This window comes from Mus caroli, unplaced genomic scaffold (assembly GCF_978045245.1).
Source record: "Mus caroli unplaced genomic scaffold, Mus_caroli_1 scaffold_17, whole genome shotgun sequence".
Classification (NCBI taxonomy): Eukaryota; Metazoa; Chordata; class Mammalia; order Rodentia; family Muridae; genus Mus; species Mus caroli.
In genome coordinates, this window is record NW_028227272.1 from 87959409 (window position 1) to 87985224 (window position 25816).

A 25816-nucleotide genomic window follows, 5' to 3' on the forward strand; every position below is an offset into this window, starting at 1 on the left:
CTTGACTACAACATCTGACCAGAGAGCCCCGAGACCTTCCTGCCTCTGCTTCCCCAGTGCTGGGATTATAAGCATGTGATGCCCTGCCAGGCTTTCATGAAGGGACTGCGGATCACACTCAGACCTGTATGCTCACACGGCAAGCATTTACCAACTGACCATCTCTTAAGTCCAAACATCATGTTCAATAAACAATCTGAGCAAAATATAAGAGGGCTGGGGGTGTGGTTCAGTTGGCAGAGTGCTCGCCTAGCATGTATGAAGCCCTAAGGTCAATCCCTAGCACTGCATATACCTGCACAGTAGTGCTCACCTGTATTCTCAGCACTCAGGAGATGGGGGGGGGAGGGGAGGGTCTGGAATTCAGTGGCATTGGCTATATCATGAAGGCCCCAGCTATAACTCTAATAGACTGTTAAAATAATAATGATAATTAATAATAATAATAATAAAAGAACAAGTAGTTACCATTAGAAAATCTGTTTAAAACAAATACTTGAGACAATACCAAACTGGGGTTGTCTGCCCCAGTCTTGTATTAAGAATGAAGCAGGGGCTACATTCGATGTCTCAGCAGGTAAAAAGCTTTTGCCACCAAGCCTGAAGACCTGAGTTTAATCCCTGAGACCTATATAGGAGGAGCTCCCACAAGCTGTTCTGATCCCCACTTGTCCCCTACCTACACACAAATAAATGACTAAATGTTAAAAAAAAAAAAAAGAACGAAGCACAATGTGAATCAGTCGTTTTATTTTCATCTATCTGCCACAAATTTACCTAAACATCATTTTGTGTGGTACAATAAGTAATCCTTTTAAAATAAAGGTCATTTTTCAATAATATGAAATCAAGCACATATGTCACATGAAATATTTTAGGAGCTGTCTGCAATTCTTATTAAAGATATAAAAGCTTAGGCTGGAGCAGCAGATGGTCAGCACTTGCCTAGAGTGACTGAAGCCCTGAATCTGACCCACCAATACCACACATGAGCACAAGGGACACCTGAATAAATAAATAAACAAATAAGGGTTTGATGTACGATGCACAGATCATATCATTCCTGTTAAATCCGACCCACAAAATTCTGGGTATAACAGGAGATGCAAGCTGTCTTATTGGGTTAATGTGATAAAGACAAAACTGCAATACCACTTTACAAAAAAGATAAACTTCTAGAAGCTGAACAGAAGGAAAACAAACTCCCGGCAGCAAATCTGCACCGCCCTGCACCACCATCATGCCAATAAAAACCTGAGTTATCTCAGTTTACAGAAAATAAGGCTTCATTCAAATTAAGCAAAGCATAAATCCATACGCTAAAACTCAGAAGATAAAATTCAGGGAGAAGGTTCTCAAGAATCTTTTTTTTTTTTTTTTTTTTTTTGTAAACTGTTGAGTTACAACCAAAACAGAGATCAGAATCGGCCAGGTGAAAACACGTGACTTACAGAGCACAGCCACAGCCCCAGACTCGAACATGAGACATTCTTCCTTATGCCTAGTTTCCACTATGAGGCTGAACGGTGGGGGATCCAATTTGTGGTAGATTCGAAATCCTTTGCTGAACGCCATTCTCCTTTCTTCAGAGGCAGCCCTGTGGAAACCAAGCCAATGCACCTGAGGTTTCCTTCTGCTGCAAGGACTGCTAGGCGTCCTCCTGAGGTCCCTCACTGACAAGTTTGATGGGGGTTGGGGGGTAGAGAAAAAGAGAGCTCAGGGGTGAACGGTTTATTCCAAAAGATAAGGCGTCACCATTTTTTTTTTTTTTTCTTAACCAAAAGGCAAAAGGAAACGCATCCAGTTCTCAAGATACGGCAGGTCAAGGCAGGGGTTTTTAGCACCGTCGGTCCTGGTTTGGATAAGGTGGATTTCCCATTTAATCTATGTTTCCCCAAAGGGAAATTCTGTAGCGTATTTTCAGTTGGGGTTGTTTATCGGCTTCCTGCTTCACGATCTGTCACTACGGGAAGGGAACTGATGGGGAAACTTCAAGCCGATCCCTAGGCGGAATGGGCAAGGGGATGGGAGGGAAGGTTAATCAGGCTGATTCAAAGCTCCCGAGGGGGCCGGAGAGGGACGGGATTATCACACCGCGGACTCTCCAGGGCGGCGGCGAAGGGCAGGGAAAACCACACAGGTGACCGCCGCCTCCTGCCCAGTCACGAAGCTCACGGTGACGAATGGATCCCACCGCCACTCAACGAGTTCCCGGGGAGCCGGGGGAGAACTGAGGCACCGGGCGCTCCAGCGCCTCCATTACGCACCGCCGGAGATACCAGGGAGCCTGTGCCGACTGGGTCCTTTCCCGCCCGCTGGGTGACAGCCGCTGTCAGGGCAAGCCACCCGCCGCCCCGGGGTCTCCGCACCACCCGCCACCCTCGGCCCTCTGCCGCTTCTCACCGCTTGCGACCCGGCTGCGACGGCCGCCACCGCTCAGGAAGCGTCCACCCGGCCGGCCGGCTGCCGCTGGGTCGAGCCCGGGCCGCTCTCCGCCCCCCGCCCTCCCGCCCGCTGCCTCACCTCTTCCTCCGGCTCCTCCTCCTCCTTCTCCCGCAGCCTCCGCCGCTACAGCCGCCCGAAGCGTCACTTCCGCTCCAGCAGGTCCAGCTCTTCCGCATTGCGCCGCTGCCCAGGCGGAAGACCCGCCCCCTAGGGTGAAGGGGCGGAGCCGTTTCCGCCCACGCGGGACTGTGCTGCGGAGCAGGGCGCTTACTGGCCACCGGGTTCCTGCGGCCGCTGCGTCCTGGGTCCGTGAAGCGAGCCTCCGTCGCCCCGGGAGTGGGAAGGTGGCACGGCCAGGGGAGCCGGCAGAGGGTGGGTCCGTCCTCCTCGCGTGGAGCCCTGTAGCTCTGCCCTCCCCGCGGGCGACAGGGAGGGACTTCAGAAAAGAGCTGGGGGAGCCCGTGTTGATTCGTGCTCGAGTCGGGCATCAGGACCACCCCCTGCCGCCTCCGCGGACCCGATGGGCGATGGGCGAGTGCGAGGCGGGGGACGGTGTGCACCCCGCGCCGGCTGGGTGGCGCCCGAAGAGCTGTCCATGTTGTCTGTCGTCAGGGAGGCAGCAGGAGGCTGTTCCCTGGCTGTTTCAGTGTGTTCTCCCAGCTCCAGGGGCGATGGAAGAGTGCTCAACCGAATGCAGTGGAGTGGGGGAAGCCAGCAACCAGGAACTCCAGGCAGTCAAACAAAACATGGCTGTTACTGTCGATTTGCCAGCCGTGGAATTTTATAACTAAGGGCATCACACTGTTTCATAGTATCTTTTTAAACGAGACATTATGTCTAAAACTTGTGTCCAGCAGAATTATTCTGCTTATACTTCAGAGACAAAAAGGGGAGGAAATTGTAGTCACTGGGGCTTTAGAGAGGAATTGAGAATCCGAGGAGCACAGCAGTCATGTTCCATTTGCCTTTGCTTTCCCCTAGCCTCTTCCCCTTTTTACTTTCTTCCCAAAAGCACAATTTAAATATGACGTATTGCACAAAAACATTTCCTCTAACATGCTGTCATGTGACTCAACGCTTCTCTATTTTAGAGAAGACAAATCCACCCTGGTTTTCAAATATTAAAAGCAAACTAAACACGAGAGAAGCCACCTCCAGCTGAGGAGATACACACTTGGATTCAGTTCTGAGATCTTTTCACTTAAGTCTCCTAAGAACAACTTTTACTTTTTGTTGTGGTTACAGTAACCACAAGCTTATAATAAAAATTGCTTGCTGTGAATTGTGGTTAGTCATTTTTCTCTCCCAAGAAGTGTCCATTTCAGGTGGGGACAGTCCTTTAAATAAAACAGGAATGTTTGAGAGTGGGATTTTTCTTAAGTGTGATGACTGTATATGACATGCACCAATAAAAAAAAAAAAAGGGTTCAGGAGAGCTGGCCACTGAATTGTAGTACCTTGGAGGTAGCTTTTGTTTTTTGAGACAAAGTAGCACAGAGCCCAGGCTAGTGTGCCAACCATACCTGGTTCACGTGGTGACAGAGACTGAACCCAAAGCTTCATGTGTACCAGGCAGGCATTCTACAAGCTGAGGGGCATCCCCAGCCCTAGGGATGAACCTTTTTATGACAACTGAGATTACCCCAAGTGGAGCTGTAATCAAACTTGCTTACCCCATCATTCTTTTCACCCCAAGAATCCCTGTGAGACTACACCATAAACTCTTTTCTTTCTCAAGGTGGAAATCATGGCACTAAGCACTTTCTAAAGCACTTTCTTCTGCCTATTCTTGGTATTCTGAACTAAGAAAGTGAAGGTCCAAGCTTCTCTGTTATAATGTCTTTCTTCAAATTAAGCTAAAGCAGCAGTGGTAGGTCTTAGCTTTCCCAAGTCCTTTCAAAATACATTTTTAATTATAAAATAAACCCAAGATTTGAAAAACATACTAGTGACCTTTGAACATTCCTTATTGTCCCTTTTCTATTTATTACTGTTACAACATATCAAAGTAGCCGCACATTTTAGCAAACCAGTGTCTATAGTAGACTAACTCAAAATATATAGGCACAGTCTAAAGCTTTGCAGAGAAGCCAATTGTGCTGACTGGAACTGAGCAATGGTGAGGCTGTCAGAATGCTCATACCCTGATTCTTGTCGCTAGCAAACAACAGATGACTGGGTGACCCGAGTCTAAAAAAGTTTTGGATATCTGGTAGACTGTTGTGGCTATACAAGAGACCGAGACAAAATCACAGGTACCATTTGTTTACAAAGGAGGCAGAGGGGAATCAGGTCCTCATGTAGGGGCATGAAGACAAATGGTAGAATGGAGAGTTATGACAAACCTAGATGCACCAGAACCCACTAGAATCTATAAGTTGAGCTGAGAACCTTTATAAGATACATGATTCCAGTGACAGTTATTTCCAGTTTCTGGCCTTAAGCACTCGAGAGTAGCTGTTCTAAGACACTCAGCTAGTCCATACCAGTGTTATGGCAGCTGAGAATTCCATTTTTAGTGCTCTTTACTCATTCAGGAGTGACAACCTCGTTGAGACATAATGAGCACTTTCTACATGCAGTTCTGGCCTCCATTCACCTTGCATCAGACTCCTAGGATAGCGTTCAAGCCTGTTCCTAAGTGTTAGCATAGGCAGTTGGAGCTTATCCAAACAATTACTAAGGCCAGATATAGGAAGAGTGGTTTTATACTGATGGGCTTGGAAACACAGTTTAAGGCCCAAATACATATTTGTGTTTGTTTTAATCCATGAGAATGAGTGCTCTGAAATTTAATTTCCCTTAGGAGCCAAGAAAGATTAATAACAACAACAACGACAAAAAAAAAAAAAAAAAAAAAAAAAAAAAAACCAAACCTTATCCAGAATGAATATGTAGAGATAAGACATAATAGCTACGGAACTGATGGAGAGAGGAGAGCACAACACTGTCTTATTCAAGTACACACTGGCCTGTTAACAGCCTCACCATATGAACCACTGTATGTATGCTCTGAACTTAGTCACCAGCAAAATACAACAAAAGACGTGTTTAGAAATTAATTTAATGCTTGGCTGAAGCTTAATTACATATATATTTTTCAAATAGTCCTGAATTTCTGAAAAGTTACTCTTCTGAAAATCACAGAATCAGAAAGCATCAACCTTAAAACAAGTTTCTCTGAGTATTTACAGTGTGGTATAAACATTACAGAATACCATGGGTAGTAAATTGCCTGGGTGTGTCTGATCAGCGAGGCATGTTCTTTATTGCATATATAACTCACATATGTGGGATTCAAAACAGGATAGACTATAGAAATGCGTATCTATAGCTGGGCAGGGAAGACAATAGTGAGAAAGGAAAGCCAGCCCAGGCCATGCAGTTAAGTTTGTGGCTCATCCTATCCCACACTACTGCATATGTCGCCTCGGGCTCGTATTAAACCCACAGCTGCCTCCAGGGCCGACTCCCAGAAGTCTCACACTCACTCAACGACCAAGTCTTATTTCAGCTTTCATTTTAAGGCAGCACAGCTACAGTGACAGCAGCACTGTCACTGTGGGGGGTGAAGGTCCATCACCTGCCAGCCCTTCTGCTGATGCAGTGCAGTGTTTCCCTAAGATGATTGCTATTGGGTAAGTTCCTGCTGTTAAAAAGCCTCCTCTGTAGAAAAACACCGCAAAATTTCCAGCATGAAAATCCATGGTGGTATAAATATACATGCACACACACATACACACACACGTGCGCGCACGCACACAAAATTATACAACTTACACTAAACACTCATCATTTATAGAGGATACTTAAACGAAGTTAATTTAATGACCATATAAAATACTTCCATAAACAAAATATGACAGGCAGTAAAGAAACATCCATAGACTCCTAGAAATAATCTGAGTTCCTTTCATTCTGAAGAAATCACATTTAAGGACACGGTATTAATATAATGTTTTTGTATTAAAACAAGAATCAGTATATTACAGTTTAAGAAACTTTACATATATACAAAATGTACACACTGGGAATGGCAGCAAAGCAAACACTTTTTGGTCACAGATCTATTTTCCTTCAATCAGAGACTTGACTTCTTTCACATTGTGGTCACTTGCAACAGATACAGCGTGATCCAAAGCCCGAACGCTTGCAAGAAGTTTTACTATCTGTTTTATATTTTCCCTGAAAGAGATAACAAAACTTGTAGTATTATATTGAGATAAAATTTGTTCTTGATTTTACACTAACTTAGAGAATCTGCAGAACAGCCTTCCAAGCATGGATTTTACATATGGAGAAGACGACATGGAAGCTACAGCAGGTTTTACGGCATCTGCAGGGCTGGCAGATGGTTCACCTGCAAAGATGCTTGCCACCAAACCTCTGTGGAGCCACGCTCCAGATCCCACTGGTGGGAGGAGAGAACCAAATCCTGGAAGCCACCCTGACTGCCACACGGGCAGCACGACAGGTGTGTATGTCACTCTCAAACCAACATGAAATGTATGAGAAAAAATTAATCTGTTATCTGGCCACATAAAACAAAACTCATGTGTAAATGATTGGTCCAGGGACAGGAAATTCATTCATATACAGAATAAAACAACTTCATTTAGATAAATGATTTTGATTAATATCTACAAAGAACCCCAGTGTGATCCCAAGCCCCCCTGGAGTGCTGTCTGTTTCCGTCCCAGCCATACAGTCCCGGTTCTTCTGGAGCACAGCTTAACACAAATTCTACTTTACTTCCCCAACCTATCAAGAGGCAGACTCCAACTCCTTCAAAATTCATCCACTAAAGCCTACTTCTGCTTTCTGTCTCAGCCCTGCCGTAAGCACTGTGCCTTACTTTGAAGAAACCCTGGAATATGAACATCAGAATTCTTGACTGGATGAGTAAGTATACACCGCTGACTAAGACAAAAGGCAGCAGGAGCCCCACCCCAAGGTTATGTAGTTCAGGGAAAACAGAAGGCACGTGGACCAAGCTCTGCTTGTCCTGCTACTGTGTGAACCAAGGCTTACAGAGCACTCAGGCTGGCCCTGAGCTCATTTGGAAGCCTTCAACTTTTGAGAGTCTCCTGACTCAGCCTCCTAATGAGCTGTGGTCTCTGCCTTCCTAGGAAATTTTCATGGAAACCAGACATAAGTTGTTCCCAAACCATCATGAAATGGCCTTTAGTTCACAGGATTATGGATCAAGGTATAGAGTGAAGGCTGGACTCTTAACACAAGGCTGTATTTCAGTGGGCATTCTTTCTACGTTTACATCTACATGATGACACCTCAAAGGCCAAGGATCACTGCACCTAATCCTGTGAATCTATTCAATTCCTCAGGAGACAGAACTACAACTATTCACTGCTCTAAGGCTTACCATAAGTCTTTCTCTAAAAGCTTCTAAATTTAATGTATAGGGATAGCGGGATACAAATTAAAAAAAAAAAAAAAAATGTGGCTGGGCGTGGTGGCGCACGCCTTTAATCCCAGCACTTGGGAGGCAGAGGCAGGCGGATTTCTGATTCGAGGCCAGCCTGGTCTACAAAGTGAGTTCCAGGACAGCCAGGGCTATACAGAGAAACCCTGTCTCCGGAAAAAAAAAAATGTGTATTTTGGTAGTTTTGTAACACTAAATAAATGTACAATGAAAGGGAACATGGAGCTGGTGAGATGGCTTGGCACTGACTGCTCTTCCGAAGGTCCCTGAGTTTAAATCCCAGCCACCACATGGTGGCTTATAATGATCTGTAATGAGATCTGACACCCTTGTCTGGTGTGTCTAAAGACAGATACAGTGTACTCACATATAATAATAAGTAAATCTTTAAAAAAAAAAAAAAGAAAGAGAATATAATTAGTGTATACCTTACATACACAAATAAAATGAAACTGTTTAAACAATAAACAAGTTAAAATGACTCCACTTAATTACTTAATATCTCTGACAACTAAAGAAACTCTAGATTATTGTTTCATTCATTACAATAAAAAAACCAAATTACCTTGCATTTCTTTTTTCCACATCAGAGCACCCAATACTGTTCCTGTAAATTGTATCTGCTAAATGTACAAGATATCGGCAAAAATTTTCTAACTGAGAAATCGTTCTTTCTCCTTTCAGATTCACAAACCACTGTTTAGGGAAACAGTTGATTACCTGTGTAGAAGATGCAAATAAAATAGTTATAACATAATAAACATATCAAAAGTTAAAGCTACATGATCGTTACGACTTAATACGACATAAGCTATCTTTTAAAACACCTGACTCCTTATATTAACTACACCAATAAGTCTGGTTTTTCATAATGGATCACACACTCAAAACAAGTTACTTTACCAAGTATTTAAACAGTCATAAAATTGGTAACTGGTTGCCCATTTTCTTTCAGTTATCCAATATGACTTAAGCAAACCAAGTTCCCCTGGTAAAAATCCCTGTATCAACATGGTATTATAGTCTCCTCCTTCCCGAGTACATCAGTGACTGGCAGCATCCACAGAGGCTTGTGAAAGCCCAGTTAGGCCACAGTAAGAGTGAGCCTATCTATCTATACAAGAGGTCCAGTGCACACAAGAGTCTTAACCCAGCCCATAGGGCACTGTAACCTTCTGCCTTAGTGCCAAGAATTAAGAAGTATGAGACTGGTTCCCTCAAGAGAAGACAGTTTACTTTGATCAGTCATTATCCAAACAGGTATAAAAAATGCTCACCATTAAAAGAACAAGGGGTTACTAAAGGAATGGCTTATCCCAGGGACAAGGCAGGTATAAAATGAGCCGAAATCTCTGATTCAAGAAAGAGAGCACTTACTTAAGAGGGGACATAGTATAAAGCTCCAGAAGTCTTCTAAGAGAGAAAACCACACAGGAAACTGAACAATCGCATCCAAAAGATGCAGAACTTGAATCTAGTGGAGAGATCTTAGACAAACTCACACCAAGAGGTCATTACAAAGTAACTGGCCTGTCCCCTTCAAAGGTGTCGGTTGTAAAGGTCAAGAAAGAATGAAGCACTCTTGTAGATCAAAGGAGACTAAAGAGACTTGTTAATTAGATAATCTGGTGTTTTCTTTCAGCGAGTGGAGAATATTTTACATGACTGAAAATGGACATTGGGACGGGTCGCTAAAGACTAGGGAACAGTCATTATCAGTGTGAATGCCCAGATATTGACGCTCTGGCCTGGTCCTGAGGAGTAATTTTCAGGTTTGTAGGAAATATACACAAATATATTTGAGGTAGTAAGGCTACATGTCAAAGAGATTTAGTCTGATGAGTTTAAAAAAAAAACAAAAACAAAACAACCACCTGTGCTGGGTGAGGTGACTAGCACCTTCAATCCCAGCACTTGGGAGGCAGAGGCAATCAGATCTCTGTGAATTTAAGGCCAGCCTAGTCTACACAGTGAGTTCCTGGACAGCCAGGAATACAAAGTGAAACCCTGTCTCTGAAAAAAACCAAAACCCTAAAAAACCAAAAAACTCACAACAAAAGAACAAACAAAAAAAAAACCTCCTGCTACTAGCAGATTTATATTAATGTAGTAATTGTTATGACCGTTAGTGATTATTAAAAATATATATTTAAGCCGGGCATGGTGGTGCACCCCTTTAATCCCAGCACTTGGGAGGCAGAGGCAGGCAGATTTCTGAGTTTGAGGCCAGCCTGGTCTACAGAGTGAGTTCCAGGACAGCCAAGGCTACACAGAGAAACCCTGACTCAGGGGAAAAAAATTATATATATTATATATATATATGTATATAGAGTGTGGTAGTTATATATATGACTATCAAACCATGTAACTCATGACTGTAAGTAGAAAACCTAACAATATTAAAATTATTTTTGTTTTTCAAGACAGGGGTTTGTTTCTCTGTGTAGTTCTGGCTGTCCTGGAATCTTATATAGATCAGGCTGGCCTTGAACTCAGAGATCCATCTGCCTCTGCCTTCTGAGTGCTGGGATTAATGGCATGAGGCACCCCCCACCTACTCCGTTAAAATTATTCAAGTGAGAGGGGAAAAAAAGCTCTTCTGAACTGCTCAAAACAATCAACTATGAAGAAAACTCCTAAAATAAAATTTTCATTGATATCTAGAACAACACCCAAAGAACCACAAATATAGACAGATATATTTTCATGTATCATTTCTTGGCCTCTTGGTTGAGATCAACTGTCTATTTCTTGGGTTATAAAGAAATGTTTAGGACTATCTGGGCAGTTTAATAACTACAGCAGGTCCAACTGTCAAAGGAGGTTTATGTAACTCCTATTCTTCAGGCAAAGAAGCTGAACTTGCCCTGATGGGTGTGCTTTAAACTACAGTATGTGTTACCCAACTCACATTTTGGGCTTTTCTGATGCTGTCATCTCCATATTCTGAGTTCTGAAAAGCCATAAGGATGTATCTGTTTAACAAGCCATCTATTGATAACTCCTGAAGAGTTTTGTTTGAGAAAATGCCATACCACTGAAGAAAATTTCCCAGTAGCTAAAAAGAAGAAAAAAAAGATTAACAGGCGATACCAAGCAAGTATTCTTAAATACAAAGTGAAATAGTTATATAGTAATACAGCAAACGTAGTGTGATGGACGGTGCCTTGTGTTAGAAAGCACTTCTGAGCTATCTGAGTACTTCCTACAATAAAAGCTACTCTCGCTCACCGTGTATAAAATGAAATGCTGTCATGAAATGAAGCCTCATCCCACCCAACCATACCAATGTCTAGTTTCCCCTCTCATTTCTCACTGCAGTAAACAGCAGGCAGCACTCTGTAGCCAAAGACTCCGGCCAGAAGCACACAGGTCACCCTGATCACTCTGACTCCACCTCCACCCAACCTGCGCCTTTCAGCACTCCATAGTTCCTGCACTGACGCTCAGAAGTGCACTGCAGTGCCTTTTCCCCAGCAGAGGGCCAAACAGAAACAAGCCTAGACATGATACGAGTATCTCCATTCAAGTTTTCTTAAGGACAACACAAAACTAGTCCCCTTTAAAAGAAAAACCATTACACGCATAGAGGCCTGAGGGTGTGCAGAACTAATTTCTGTTAGGAAGAGCTATTCAAAGGCAGACTGGCCTGAGCTAGATTCCCGACTTGTATTACCAATGGAATGACACTACAGGTAAGACTGTGCCTCCCTCCCTGACCTATACAAAGAACAACAGTGATAGTGTCTACTTGACAGAGTCATTCTGAGGTTTCAAGATAAAGGGTGTGGCACAACAGATAGCAAAAATGTTCCAATTTTCATTATCCCCTCAACCCACTTCAACCCTTTTGTTCTATATAGAACAGTCATCTTCAAAATGGCAATTTGTTTCTGTCCTTTCCATGCTAAAAATCACCCATGACTCTCATATCCATACTCTACTAACTTTCAAGTAGGGCTGAAATTCAATTCAAAGCAGAAAGGATTGTCTTCACAACAAATATTGCTGGAACAAAGAGGGATTTCATCCAGGTCTTACATCTAAAATAAAAAGGTATTTTATTTACTTTCATTTTGTGTATATGGATGTTCTGCATGTATGCATGTCTGTGCACCATGTATGTGTGGTGCAAGAGGAGGCAGCTATGAATCTCCATGCTGGTGCCTAGGTTCTCAGTGCTCTTAATCCCAGAGCCATCTCTTTAGCCTCTAAAGTTAAACTGTGAACACATAACACAGCTAAATGTAAAACCTAAAACTATGAAACTTCTAGCTACAGGAGAAAACTTCATGGTTCTCTATAAGGAAGACATTTCTAAGTATGGCTTCTAAAGCACGACGAACCCACGCAGGCAGGGGACAGATGAGCCGTGTCATGACTGCTGCAGCATCAACTCAGTGCAGCACTGAGGAGGGGAGAGCGCAGGAGTTCAAGATCAGCCTGGGCTGCACAGCAAGTCTGAAATGGGCCTGGGCTACATGAGACCTCAATTCAGCAGCAACAAAAACCCACAAGAACTTTTACCCTTGAAATAAATGAAAAACTAAAAGACAAGCCAGACAAAGTTTAAAAATCATCTCCACTTCGTTTTCTCCAGAGTTTAGAACTCTAAGCATAACAGGAAAACGGTCAATTTAAAACATGAGCAAAAGTCCTGAGAACAACAGAGGCACAGTGAGCACAGGAACAGGGTTCACCACCACTCATCAACCCAGCAGACGGAGAGCACAGAGTGAACAGAACCCTCTCCACACGCTGCTGCAGACACACACACACAGCCTCTCCTGGTTTCCCTCAGAGGGTTGAAATGAGAACACCGACTGCAGAGATCCCCACGGCATCTCCCTCATTACTCCAACTGAAAACCATTTCAAGTCTTCAAATTAGGAAATGAGTTAAACAAAGGAAAGGTGAACTTACAGCTCCCTCAGCAGCAAAAAGCAGCAAACCACTGCTAACAGGAAATGAAAGTGAATGTCAACCACACCCAAGGAGATGAGCCAGCCTCACATGGCTCCCTGTGGTATAGCTCCACTAATAGAACCGTGGAACACAAGCAGGTTGGGAGGTCAGGGCTAAACTACAAAGGGGACAAATGTACCTTATAAAACGCACAGAACTGGAGTGAGTGAGTGTAAATTACCTCAGAGGAGAGGCACCCAGACAGAACCTCATAGCTTGCTCTAACCTTGAGGATGAAGACGAGCTTTCTCCAGGAAGTTCCTGCTTCCCTACTCCCGCCTTCAGGCAGTCTCCATCTTCATCCACGCCCGCTCTCCTTTACCTGGAGTCTACTTAAGTCCCTTTCGTTGCACTCCAGGATCACCTCCCCCGGAGGGAGAGGATCCCCCACTGGCTCCCTGGGGCCCTTTCTCATCAGTGGGCTGTCTACCTACAAACTGTGCTGTGTTGTTCTATAAACCTCCTAGAAGGCTTCTATTGCAGCCATGCTGCCCCGACTCGGGAGAAGCGGTGCTCTAGCGGCTCAATGCACTACGTTCTGTTTTCACTAAGCTGTGATCTACAGTTGAACAGTTTGAGACTGCATGGACCTTACTTTCAAAATTCCCTGTGAAAATGTCAAACTGAAATAAACATTTAAAATAATACTTGGTTATAAGATGAAAGTGTGTGTATGTCTCAGAGAAATAAACCTGAGTTAATAAAAAACAAAAATTGTCTCAAAATATAGTACATGAAGTTCAAAAAAATTACATATTTTTAGATAGTCTATGATTACATACCTTGACAGACGACCAAAACTGTCGTTGAAAAAATAAGTAAGGCCCAGAATTTTTATTTTCTAAGACACTGAAAGAGAAATAAAGCACAATCAAATATTTTGTAAGTGAATAAATGCCGCTTCATTCCGATCAGTAAGACATCCTCAAGTAACGGAGTTAGAATGAGAACCCAGCAGTGTGCAGCAGGAGTGAGGAGGCTCTGGCACGAGTGCCAGCTTAGCATTCACCTCAGAAGTGGGAATGTAGAGAGGGAGAGAGGGAGGGAGACGGAGAGAGAGGGGGGAGGGGAGAGGGATAGAGGACAGAAGGAAAGAGAAGAGAGAGGAAGGGAGCGAGTCTGAAGGCCTGTGAAGTCAAATATACCCAAGGAAACAAACAACAAACTCAATTTTAAGATACTATTTTAAACTATTTTAAGAACATTATTTGCTATATTCTGTTCAAAACAATTCCTCCATCTCTCTGGGTAACTTTATCCTACACAGGCACAGTTTATACATCAAGCCACCTTTATCTTTCTAATCTAGACCCTGAAAACAAATACAGAATGTTGCATCTCATGCTCGTATGGCGCACTTACTTTTTGGGATATAGAGGCATGAATACATCATCATCTAAAGTTCTTCTCATCCTCAGTAGAAGAGCTTTCAGGTACACCTATAGAGTGAGAAGACATGCATTTGAATTTGCTAAAAAAATTTAATACAATTCTACCAGATAATCTTTCAACAATTAGTAATCAATAGTCATTTACCAATTTTAATATTCCAAATCTACTATATGAAAATTTAAAATCAACATACTTTATTTCAACATAAGGTTACCTGAGACCCAACAATGATAAAAGCCTTTCCCGATCGGCTCAGTGAAAGCAGTGATTTTACGTTTGGCGTTAACTACAAGTGTATCTGTTATTTTAAGATATGCTATTTAAGCCCCAATTAGCAACTATGAGCTAATCTGCTGGTTTTACTTTCTCTTCTCCCCCAAAGTTTTTACTGGAATGTTTGATTGGTAGAACCGAAAGTGGGCTGTGCTACTGAGTAGACTAATGGCATCTTTCTTCCATGGAAATTTGCACAACTGAAAACTAACAGCTAACTGTACACACTTCAGGTTTTTACAGCCCAGATTACCTAACTAGGGGAATCAGCAGCCTGGCTGACTCAAGATAACCACTCATTCTCTTAAACTCTGGCTCATTTGCAAAAGAAGAACAACCTTGCCAAGCATGGGACCTGAAGTACCTGTGTGTTTTTATTGTCTGCATTGACTACTGAGGGGTAGCCATTTATTAATTTCATTGTGATTCCAACCATCCTTGAAGTCTGTGTTGTAGAAAAGGGGTCCCACATGGTTTCAGCTATCACTATTAAGAAACAAAAGACAAGATGTTAAAATGTAGGAAAATGGCAGTTTTTCTTTTAAAGATTTATTTATTATACATACAGCATTCTGCCTGCATGTATACCTGCAGGCCAGAAGAGGGCATCAGATCCCATCACAGATGGTTGTGAGCCACCAAGTGGTTGCTGGGAATTGAACTCGGGACCTCACTGATTAGTGGATGTTATCCCAAAAGCTCAGAATCCTTCTTAGAAGGGGAACAAAATACCCATGGAAGGAGTTACAGAGACAAAGTTCGGAGCAGAGACTGAAGGAACTACTATATAAAGACTGCCCCACCTGGGGATCCATCCCATAAACAACCATCAAACCCACCAAACCCAGTCACTACGGCAGATGCCAACAAGAGCTTGCTGACAGGAGCCTGATATAGCTGTCTCCTGAGAGGCTCTGCCAGTGCTGAACAAATACAGAAATGGATGCTCACAGTCATCCATTGGACAGAGCACAAGGTCCCCAATGTAGGAGCTAGAGAAAGGACCCAAGAAGCTGAAGGGATTTGAAGCTCCATAGGAGGAACAATATGAACTAACCAGTACCCCTAAAGCTCCTTGGAACTAAACCACCAATCAAAGAAAACACATGGTGGGACTTGTGGCTCTAGCTGTATATGTAACAGAGAATGGCCTAGTCGGTCATCAATGGGAGGAGAGGCCCTTGGTCCTGTGAAGGTTCTATGCCCCAGTATAGGGGAATGCCAGGGCCAGGAAGCAGGGAATGAATGGGTGGGTTGGGGAGCAGGGCGAGGGGGGAGGGGATAGGGGATTTTCGAAGGGGAAACTAGGAAAGGGGATAACATTTGAAATGTAAAGAAAGAAAGTATCTAATAAAAAAAAAAAGAAAAGAAAAACCAATACAATAACGACATAAAACTAAGTCTTAAAATAAAACATCTTTACTAGGTTAAAAAAAAAAAGGAAATGAACTCAGGTCCTCTGGAAGAAAGAGCAGCCAGTGCTCTTAACCTCTGAGCCATCTCCACAGCTTACTTATAATGCCAGATAGTTAGTTCTTTACTTATAAATACCAGTATTTACTTTGTGCTTTATAACATAAACTTCAGAATTTGTTCATTTAAAAAAGGCCAGGGTTTAGTGAAGCCCTAGTGGCCCTCAGTCAGTATCAATGCTGGAGCCGTGGCACATCCACCAGCTGCTGGCCTTACAGAAGGGCAGCACTGTGTCTGATCATCCTTTGTCCTATGAATTAAGGATTCTGAGGGAGAAATGTGGAGAGGGTCATGTTATTCAGAGAAAAGAGATGGGGAGCAGGCTCCTCCATCCAGATCTTATTTACACAACCAAAATTTCTATTTAAATTTCACTTTTACTTTTTTTTTCAGTTTAAAATAGGTTCCTGTATCAGTAAATGCTAATCTTCCAAGATAATTGACAAAAGAGATGTGTATGACTCCCTCAAAATATTCGGTTTGGCATCAAGCAATCTTGAATCTCTGAAACCAACCTATTTATCAATTACTGCTCCCAAGTATAGGTCCCTGCAAAGTGGCCTTCAAGCCTCAAGCTAATCCTTTTCTATCCTCTAACATCCTTGGACCAGGTGACACCTGACACCTAACATTGGATAAAATGGTCACTGGTCTAGGGACACTAAGCACATCTGAAAGCCCCACATGCTGAGCCCACCCCCACCCCTGCCACAGCTACCTGTCAGCTTGGGAAGAATGACCTTCTCCACAATGGTGGGCAGCAGAGCAACGTCAGCGTCATCCTTCTCTTGCTCTCGTTCTTCACAGCCATAGAACAGCAGAGATTCAAACCACAGCATAGTTTCAAAGTCACGGCATTTTGCCTAAAACATATTACAAGCATTACTCAAACACAACTTCTGGAGGAGAGACTTTAGAAAACCCTTATTTAAAACACATTAGTATCAGATACAATTTGTCTTAACTGATTATCAACTATGCTGTATCTCCCTTTCTAGCTTTAAGGCAAAAAGTACCCAACCCCTGGGCTACACTGCTTTTGCACATTGGTCAGAACCACCCACCTCAAGAGGAGTCCAGGTGAGAAGCTGAAGTCTGATTAGGGGGTTGAACAGTTTGGGCAGACAAAGACCAATGTAAGCATCCTTATAGGACATGTAGTATTTCGAACGCCATCCTTCAAACTGTGCTTTAATGCAGTCAATTGAATAGAAACTCTCAAGGACATCTTCAAAAACTTTGCTAGACTCTTTCAAAATTCGATCTAGAAAAGAATTTACAAACAAAGCTTAGAGCAGCAGAACCGCAGCAGCAGGACACTACCATGCTCACAGGAGCAGAACCGCAGCAGCAGGATACTACTGTGCTCACAGGACACAGCAGTTGACTCTTGCCACGGGTGAAATGGCTCAGCAGAGAATGGTGCTCGAGCCCACGCCTAACTGCTTGAGAGCATTCTTTAGAACCCACATGCAGACAGGAGAACTGGACCCAAGTCTTATGGGTGAAGTGTCATGATGTCTAGAGTGAAATACACACACACACAAAGACAAGGAAAGGCAGGAAAGTATCAGCATCTTCAGTCTGGACCAATGCTGGACAGCATCACTCTTTCAAATTTCCCCATGTCCAAGATGTTCAATACAACGATGCTGGAAGTCAGGTGTGGCAGGACTCATCTGTGATCCCAGTACTTAGGAAGCAGAGGCAAGAAGACCAGGAGCTTGAGTAGGTAACAAGTTGAAAGTCAGCTTGGGCACAAAATGAGTGGAATCTAGCCTGGGCTGTGAATCCCTGTTTCAAAAATCCAAAGTTAGAGAAACTGGGCCTGACAACACAGGAAAGCTGAGACAAGAATCACAAGTTCAAGGCCAGTCTGGGTAATTTAGACAAATTGTCTTAAAATTAATTTTTAAAAGGCTGAGACTATATAGCTCAGCAGAACTTAAATTTAATTCCTAGCACACCTCAATGGGGTGGAATGGAGGATGAAGGAAGTCACATAATCCCAAATGAGCACAGCCAGTGGGAGGAAGGGAGCTACTTAGGGAGTATTCTACAAAGGCCCAGCATAGACTTGTACCAACTGCTGCTCTCGGCTGAATTACACACTACTCTCCAGGCTGAGAGCTAGCTTACTGCAGCCTTAACTTTCAGACTAGACAGCTTCAGTCCTGTGGACCACAGGCTCCAGTACTGGCTCTGTTCCTTTAAAATTCCAGTTCTGAAGACTAAAATCACTATACAAGTATTAATTAAATCTCCAAATGTTGACTCTCGTTTTGAAAACTGTAAGTCTGAAAAAAATTAAAAAAGGATATAAAACAGCACCTCACTTACTGCAGAAGACATAAAAATTGTGACCATTTTATAACTAAAGGCCACAAGAGCAAAAGCTCTTCCTCAGAGCTGACAGCCTGAACTCACTCCCTGAGACTCCATGGTGGGTGAAGGAAAGAACCAACTCTCTGAAGTTACCCTGGCCTCCACAGCCCAAGTTGGCATGCAGACACATGCACAAATAAATAAATGTATATTTCAAAAGGTTTTTAGTAAAAAATAGTATTTTTTTAAAAGCACACCCATGTAGAGAACAATTTGATTGAGTCTCATTTCCAAATAAAAGCCTAACCTTTCTCCAGATTGAAATTAGTAATATCTGTAGACGTCTCTTCATCATCACTGGACAGGCCTTCCAGGTGATCTGCCATCTGACCGGTTTGCTCTCTGGCTTGCCTACGGCGAGTCCTAGATAACAAAGATTGATTTGTGAATTTAATTAAGGGATTCCAGCTTTCCTAGTAAGACACAGCCAGTATTTTCAGAATCACCTCCTGGCTTCCCGCTCTGCAATCCGACGTTTTGCATGTTCTTGATAAAGTGCCCGATCACGTCCAAAGGAATCAAGATTTGGTGCCATCAAAGCTTTATCTGTAAAACAACAAATACTTAAAATTAACAGTCTTCCTTCAACCATCATGAGGAAAGAATCTGCACAGAACAAGCCATTAATAGACTGCTTGCTAATCCTAACGGCAAGATTCTGCAATGACTGGTCAACTAGACAGGTTTTAGTATAGAACAAATCTTGGAATTCTTGAGTTTCCATGAGAAGAAGTAGAAGAATTAAAACAACGATTTCTAAGAGCACATAACTATTGCTGGGCTTACCGTCTGCCTGAGCAGCAGGACAATCAACAAACAAGTGAAAATCTACATTCCCCATGCAGAGGAAACACAGTGTTGCCATGAAGGAGTCTGAACAGTGCATGAAGACAGCAGAGAGACGTGGGAAGACCTGAAGCTCTGAGGCCAAGGCTGTAATGACTGCAATCTCCTAGCCTATGGAAGTTTCAAGTTTATTGAACACTACTCTCAGGGCGGGCACCACTGGGCACTCTGCATAGGGAGACCCTCTCCCATTTGCGGAGTAGGGAACTCTTCACACCGCACGCCCTGGCCACCTCTCAGCTCTCCTGAGGACTCGGTGCTCGTGCTCTACCGTTAGTTTCCAAGTCTCTCCTGCTTACACTTGTATTCCAGCATCATAGTTTTAGCTTCAAAGAAGTGGTTCTTGTTATTTCCTTCACAGCACCCGACCCTGGGCCTTACCGAGGCTAAGGGCACAGGTCAGCTGGCAGGGCTGCCTGCATGTAGGAAGCCCTAGATTCAGTCTGGAGCACCACATCTAAAGGGGGGAGGAGGAAGGGTGAGGACCTCAAAAACTGTCTCCCCAAAGCTATAAATTAGCTCTGGAGTCCCCTACTGTTTCCTCGGTCTCCTTGGCCTTTGTGGTGATCATCAAGTGCTCATTCACATAAAGACGTAAGATCAGGAGCAGGGGGATGGCCCAGCAGTTAAGTGTACACTGCTCTTACAGAAGACCAACGTTTAGGTCCCAGTGCCCACCCTCGGATGCCAACAATGCTCCAGTTACAGGGCTCTCTGTCTCTGCCCTTCAGGGGTACCTGCACTCTCTGTACTCGCTGCACACACAGACTCACTCAAATCCACATAATTTAAAAAACAGCAACAAAACTTTTTTTAAAAAGAAAAGCAAATATGGCATCTACCTGCACGGATGTGAGAAGGAAGAGGTGTTTGTTTCCCTTACATCACTGATACAATGACAACTCTTTTAGAGACCCCAGATGTCAGCAACTACAAAGTTGCTTAGAGTAGAGCAATTCTACTTAAGACATTCTGGAAAATACTAATTATTGAAAAGCAAAACAAAAACAAGGAACTGGCAGGTGGCATGAATTCACACAGTGAATGGTGCCACTTAAAGCTCGTGCAGATTTTTCACGTAGATTTTTGCTACTGTAATGTGCAGCAGGAAAACAAGCCCTAAATTCTGCTCTGCACACCTTCAAACCACTCTACAGCTCACAGTACTTTATTTTTTCCTTAAATAGCTGACAAGAAATGAGAAACCCCCCCCCAAAAAAAAAAAAAATCAAAGCATGGTTTCCTTTATGCCTGTTAAAACTATGCAAAATAAATGCAAATAAGAGCTTACAAACAGATAAAGATGACACTGTCCTTTTAAAAAGGAACATCAAATTGATTCCTTCATGCCTCATAAATTTCTTTAAATCTTTTGTCGATTATATCCCTCAAAAATAGTGGGGTTTTTTGTTTTTGTTTTTTGACTTTTCTTTCAATCCTTTCCATTTTCAGTCTTGTTAGCATGCATCATATAACTACCACTCCAAACCCACAGCCTCACACTATGAGGAATACATTACACAGAGAAGACAGTGAATGTGCTACAGCTCACACCACCCATCTTAAAAGGAGGTTACTCCCTCTACATGTGCAACGGTTACCTGTAATCTGCCCCCGAAATCTGGCTCTGGATCAAAAGTGATCTGGGAGGGATGCATTAGTCATTTAGGTGCCCAAGGTCAATGATGCAACTTAAACCATTTACAGCAAAACCAGGTCAAAGCCATTCATATGGCTGTACAACTGAATCTACAGGGGCGGGTCTGAGTGCCACAGCACTTTCTCTATGTGCCTCTCTCACACCCATCACACCCATCAGACAAACAGGAGAAGGTCTTCCCATGGATGCAATAGCTGACTGGGAAGACAGGCTCCTTCATCAATCCTGGAGCCGTGGTTTAACATGCAGATTTCTGGATAGGAAGGACCTACGAAGAATCTCCAGGACCGGAAGATCTGCATTTTAAATGAGCACATCAGATTCCTACGGAGTATGATGCATATGGAGATTGCTAACACAGAAACAAAGAAAGGACAAAAGAAACCACCAGGAGCCCGTACTAAGAAAATACCTGCCACACCACCCAAGACTATGACCTCGATCAGGGAAATGGAATTAAAAGGGTTTCTAAGGTGTCTGGCTTAAGAATCTCAACCACAGGAACTGAAAAGGTTGCCAATTAATTTGTGGGTTTTTTTTTCATAATTCATGTCATAAGTAACAAAAAATTTCTATAATTTTCACAAAATGTCAAGAACTGTATATATACAATATGCAATATGTAGCAAACTAGGAAGAAAGCACATTTAAGAAGAAATACAAAAGCATTGCTTTACCCAGGGCTGTAACAACTGCTCAGGTTCTGCAGCTACCGCAGGCCACACAACACAGGCTCCTCTCTGCTCCCTCCCCGAGCTCCCAAGTCCCTAAACTCAGTACTTCCTGCTGTGATCCAAACAGTATTCATATCAGTGTCAGGAACAGAATGCAACTGGGGTGGGGTGGCCTGTCAATTAGGGCCAAAGAGACAGTGGCTTTAGGATAAATGCTGTTCCTGTGTTTGTATGCTCTATCAGCTGACTGAAAAGCACATCCAGGGAAGAGCAGACTGACAGAAAGAATATTAGTACAACAGTGGGCTGCTTGGTTAGGTCATACTTTCTTAAACATAACCCAAGTACATGCGTTACAATTTTTAGATCTACCTTAAATTATGAACAAGGAAAATTCTAAAAGAAAAAGGTCTGTAATTTTCAATTAGGCTGCACTAAGTAAACAAGGTTGTTTAATGAAAAATAAAAACCTTCAAGATGGACTGACTTGAATGGCTTGAAAACTCCGAAGATTCATCTTTAATATCATCTTGTCGTCTTTGGACAAGGCGGGAAGCTCGCTGTCTGTACAGCTGGTGTATTGCTGATTCAAGTTCGTTAATCAGTGGCACCTGTAAAAATACAACACACTCCGTAACACCAAACTCCAGCCTTAGCCACGGGCTCATCCGAGGGTTCCATGCTATGTCCGGTTTTCTGAAAAAGTACTCTCTCTATGGACAAAATAAGCGGGAGTCCCCAACAAGAGCAGATCAGCAAGTCACTCTGTAAGTAACCCATGTGCAAAGCTAAATGTCCAGTGCCTGTTATCGGAGCAAAGGTTACCTTAGTAATGTAACGCTCTGTGTTAATAAGAAGGAGAGATGTCAGGCTCTTTATCGTCAGAGAAAATATGAGTATTTATTTATACGTTCATATAATTTTCTAGCAACATGAACCACATGACAAATTTTGTAGGTTTCTCTTTCTGTTTTGAAGATGAAGTCTATGTAGTTTCCCCTGGTCTAAAACTCACTGTGAGCCCTAGCTGGCTTGCTGCCTCTCCCTCCTGAATGCTGCAATTCCAGGCACATAGCACATTTAGTAAGCTTCCTGGTTTAAATGATCGTTGTGCTATTAACTGTCCAATTTTAAGTTGTTCAGCCTCTCACTCATATAAAGTACCCTACAATAATGTTACACTGTTCTGCAATGTTATTGTACATTTTACAACTAAACTAAAAAGGTAAATAAATTTTTAACTATTGCTAACCAGTCTGAAATCAAACTCTGAAATTTCTCTTCCTAGCAAATGTTTGAGTTTTTATTTTTTAATAAAATCTTCAAATGAATTACCAGGTTTCAAAATGACAAAACTCTTCCAACTTATATACCTATCTAGTTTACTTAGTATAAAAAGAATATAAAGACGACCAAACATGGCATCTAAGTTTTCAAAAGCCAGAATACCTTTCTTTATAAATATCTTACTAAGCAACCAAATGCTATGAAACTTTCACAAAACACAAAGGACCACTACACATACCCAAAGAAACCAGAAATTCTTGTCTCCTGGTAGTTAATAAATGGGAAAAGACACTAATTAGAGTTTGAGAAAATTTGCAGCAAGTGATACAGCAGCTTCCTGAACTGGATAGACTATAACTGGGGAATAGAAAAGCTAGGTGGGATATAGGGGTGAGTGGGAGAAAGTGGTTTTACATTCTTGCAGGATTCCATTGCCAAAGGAGCAAATGTTCCAAGAAATGTTCTTTAATATGCTATACTATGGGCAAACATATCCCAACACAGCAATGACTATTCTGTAGTCCACGTAACTATCTAATGTGAAATGTTTATTTCCCAGTAACTGTTGTTATCACGTGGCTTAGGCTGCTCATCTACATCCCCGTAACCTCCTCTTTAAACCCTGCAAGAGTAAATTCAAAGGTAGTGAAGATGTATCTTTTTCATCGGAGATAAACATCCCCTACAGTGCTCAAGCCTGTGCTGGCATTGTAAAGAATTATCTGATTGAGGAACTTGGTGTGTCTTTTAAGACAACTCTGGGAACTAGAGCTTAAAATTCAATTTTAGCTCTCTTTGGAAGTTCACAACACTGACTTATCTAAAGAGTCTGCCATGGGGGCTGGTGAGATGGCTCAGTGGGTAAGAGCACCCGACTGCTCTTCCGAAGGTCCAGAGTTCGAATTCCAGCAACCACATGGTGGCTCACAACCATCCACAACGAGATCTGGCGCCCTCTTCTGGAGTGTCTGAAGACAGCTACAGTGTACTCACATATAATAAATAAATAAATAAATCTTTAAAAAAAAAAAAAAATCTTTTAAAAAAAAAAAAAAAAAAAAGAGTCTGCCATGATAGTTTCTTTAGCCTCTCCAAACTACAAACCATCAGGATTAATTTATTCAGGAGCAAATGTAAAATGAAAGTCACAAGATGACTGGAAGGGAAACTAAGTTGTGGAAGTTAAAATGACCAACAGACAATTTAAGTTTAAAAATCACTCTAACTTCACAAAGAGGAGAAAAAGGAATGTTTAACTTACTCTGAAAGAACATTTCAGCATAACTGAACATAACATTCATACCTATCCAATTCTCCCTACTTTAAAATTTTTATCTTCAAATATCATAAGGATGACAACACATGACATTTTCCTCAGAAGCACACAACTGATTGCATGCATGTGAAGACGTAAGAAGTAAGTACACACCTCTGAAATATAGGACTATCTGCTCCTTTTACTGAAAATATATTCAGTATGTCAGGGTTCAGATCTGCTACAAAAATATCTAAGTGACTCTATGGCCAACCAGGCTCCCTGAAATAGACTTCTCCAGGCACACGGTAGACAGAAAGGGAAGCACACTAAAGAATCAGCAACAGACACTGTGTCCTAACTCTTCTTAATCCAGGGCCAGTGTAATCTAACTTTATATATTTTCGCACAATATTTACAGTCTGAGTGCTTACATCTGTAAGTTCTATAAAGCAAAAGCCAAAACACCTAAAGAAGCAGGTAAAAGAGACCATTTCCAAACACACAGCACTGCCTCAGGAAGGGACCTTATGGGACATGGCTGCCTCTGCCATGTAGGTCCTTCTTCCAATCTTGTGCAAACAGCTAAACTCATGGTTCCTCCCTGGCCCCAAGCAACTGACGTGCCACAGGAATAGCACAGCTGCAGGTGAGTATTTCAAACCATGCTAAGTGCTAGAGAGGCTATGATGAATGCACCATCCCAAGTCTGACCGCACACAACTCAACGAAGACCCATCAGAAAGACAAGCCTCATTGCACGTCTGTTAACCTTTAGCTTTATTGTATTTAAGCGAGCATCCAGCTAAACTTTACACAGTCTGCCAGAACAAAAAAGCCTAGTTAATGATAAAGAAAAATGTGCCTTCCTACCCAAGATTCTGAGAAAAAATATTTAAGAACCATAATGTTAACATTTTGTAAAGCTAAGGTGAAGTGCACCAATGCTATAGGCCAGCCCATCAAGCTAGACAGCCCTTTCCTTTAGTTCTATTATTGATCGTGTGTGTGCCAGCATGATGTGTGGGGTGCTGGTGCCACAGCCTGTGTGTGGAGGTGAGGGTCCACTCCCTCCTTCCACTTTACAGGGGTGCTTCAACAGCAAGCACCTTTACCTGCTCAGCCATCTTGCCGCTCTTCCTCCCACCTTTTAAATTTTAAATTATTACTGTACGTGTCTGTGCATGACATATATGGAGTATTATCTTAAAACAAACAAACAGGAAGTTACTTGAGAAGTCAGCATATGCAACTAATTTTTAAATATATTCAAAAGATTTTGTCAACTGTCACACTAAAGCAGTGAATTCAGAAATGAGAAATGGTCAAGGAATAAAAACATGATAATGAATGGCTTCTGAAATGAATCACTGGCTTAGATGGTAACAGAAATACGGCCATAAAAAGTGGAACTAGCTAGCAAAAACTTGTCATGTACGGCACTATTTATAAATGTCTACAATTCCTGAAAAATAGTATAAAAATGAAATTAGACCTGAACCATAAAACAAAACACTATTAGGTAAATCCCTTTTATCTATCAACTCAGTGCAGGCCAGTAAACTAACATGATACTAAGACAGGACTTTTCAGAGTCTGAAAACGTGCGCTCTGAGGCAGTCTCTTTTTGTTTGGACGAAGCACTCTGTTGGCCTCAACTAATGATGTAAAGAAAATGAGACATGACTTCAGCACTTCTAAAAGCCGAGTATACTGTT

The 25816-nt window shown here is 42.4% G+C and overlaps 2 protein-coding genes across 20 annotated transcripts in view; both read right to left on the reverse strand.

Moving 5' to 3' along the window:
* Synj1 (synaptojanin 1) overlaps positions 1–2926 on the reverse strand; it is a 78826-nt gene extending 75900 nt beyond the window's left edge. For 9 of the 19 annotated variants that reach the window (XM_085832374.1, XM_085832370.1, XM_085832368.1 and 6 more), the window contains exons 1-2: positions 2524–2636; positions 1452–1597 (exon numbers count right to left, since the gene is read on the reverse strand). In XM_085832374.1, the coding sequence (XP_085688500.1) occupies positions 1452–1597; positions 2524–2621 (244 nt within the window). In that variant the 5' untranslated portion in view covers positions 2622–2636. Of the gene's footprint in view, positions 1–1451; positions 1598–2523 lie in introns of all 19 variants that reach the window. The other 10 variants (XM_029470616.2, XM_029470618.2, XM_085832364.1 and 7 more) reach the window with 3 other exon arrangements.
* A 2567-nt stretch (positions 2927–5493) lies between these two features.
* Positions 5494–25816, reverse strand: part of Paxbp1 (PAX3 and PAX7 binding protein 1) — a 30460-nt gene continuing 10137 nt past the window's right edge. The window contains exons 8-18 of the mRNA XM_021184774.3: positions 22044–22167; positions 18823–18922; positions 18624–18739; positions 17056–17255; positions 16710–16854; positions 14883–15004; positions 14216–14292; positions 13636–13702; positions 10800–10946; positions 8454–8608; positions 5494–6630 (exon numbers count right to left, since the gene is read on the reverse strand). Coding sequence (XP_021040433.1) covers positions 6513–6630; positions 8454–8608; positions 10800–10946; positions 13636–13702; positions 14216–14292; positions 14883–15004; positions 16710–16854; positions 17056–17255; positions 18624–18739; positions 18823–18922; positions 22044–22167 — 1371 coding nt within the window. The 3' untranslated portion in view covers positions 5494–6512. The remainder of the gene's footprint in view (positions 6631–8453; positions 8609–10799; positions 10947–13635; positions 13703–14215; positions 14293–14882; positions 15005–16709; positions 16855–17055; positions 17256–18623; positions 18740–18822; positions 18923–22043; positions 22168–25816) is intronic.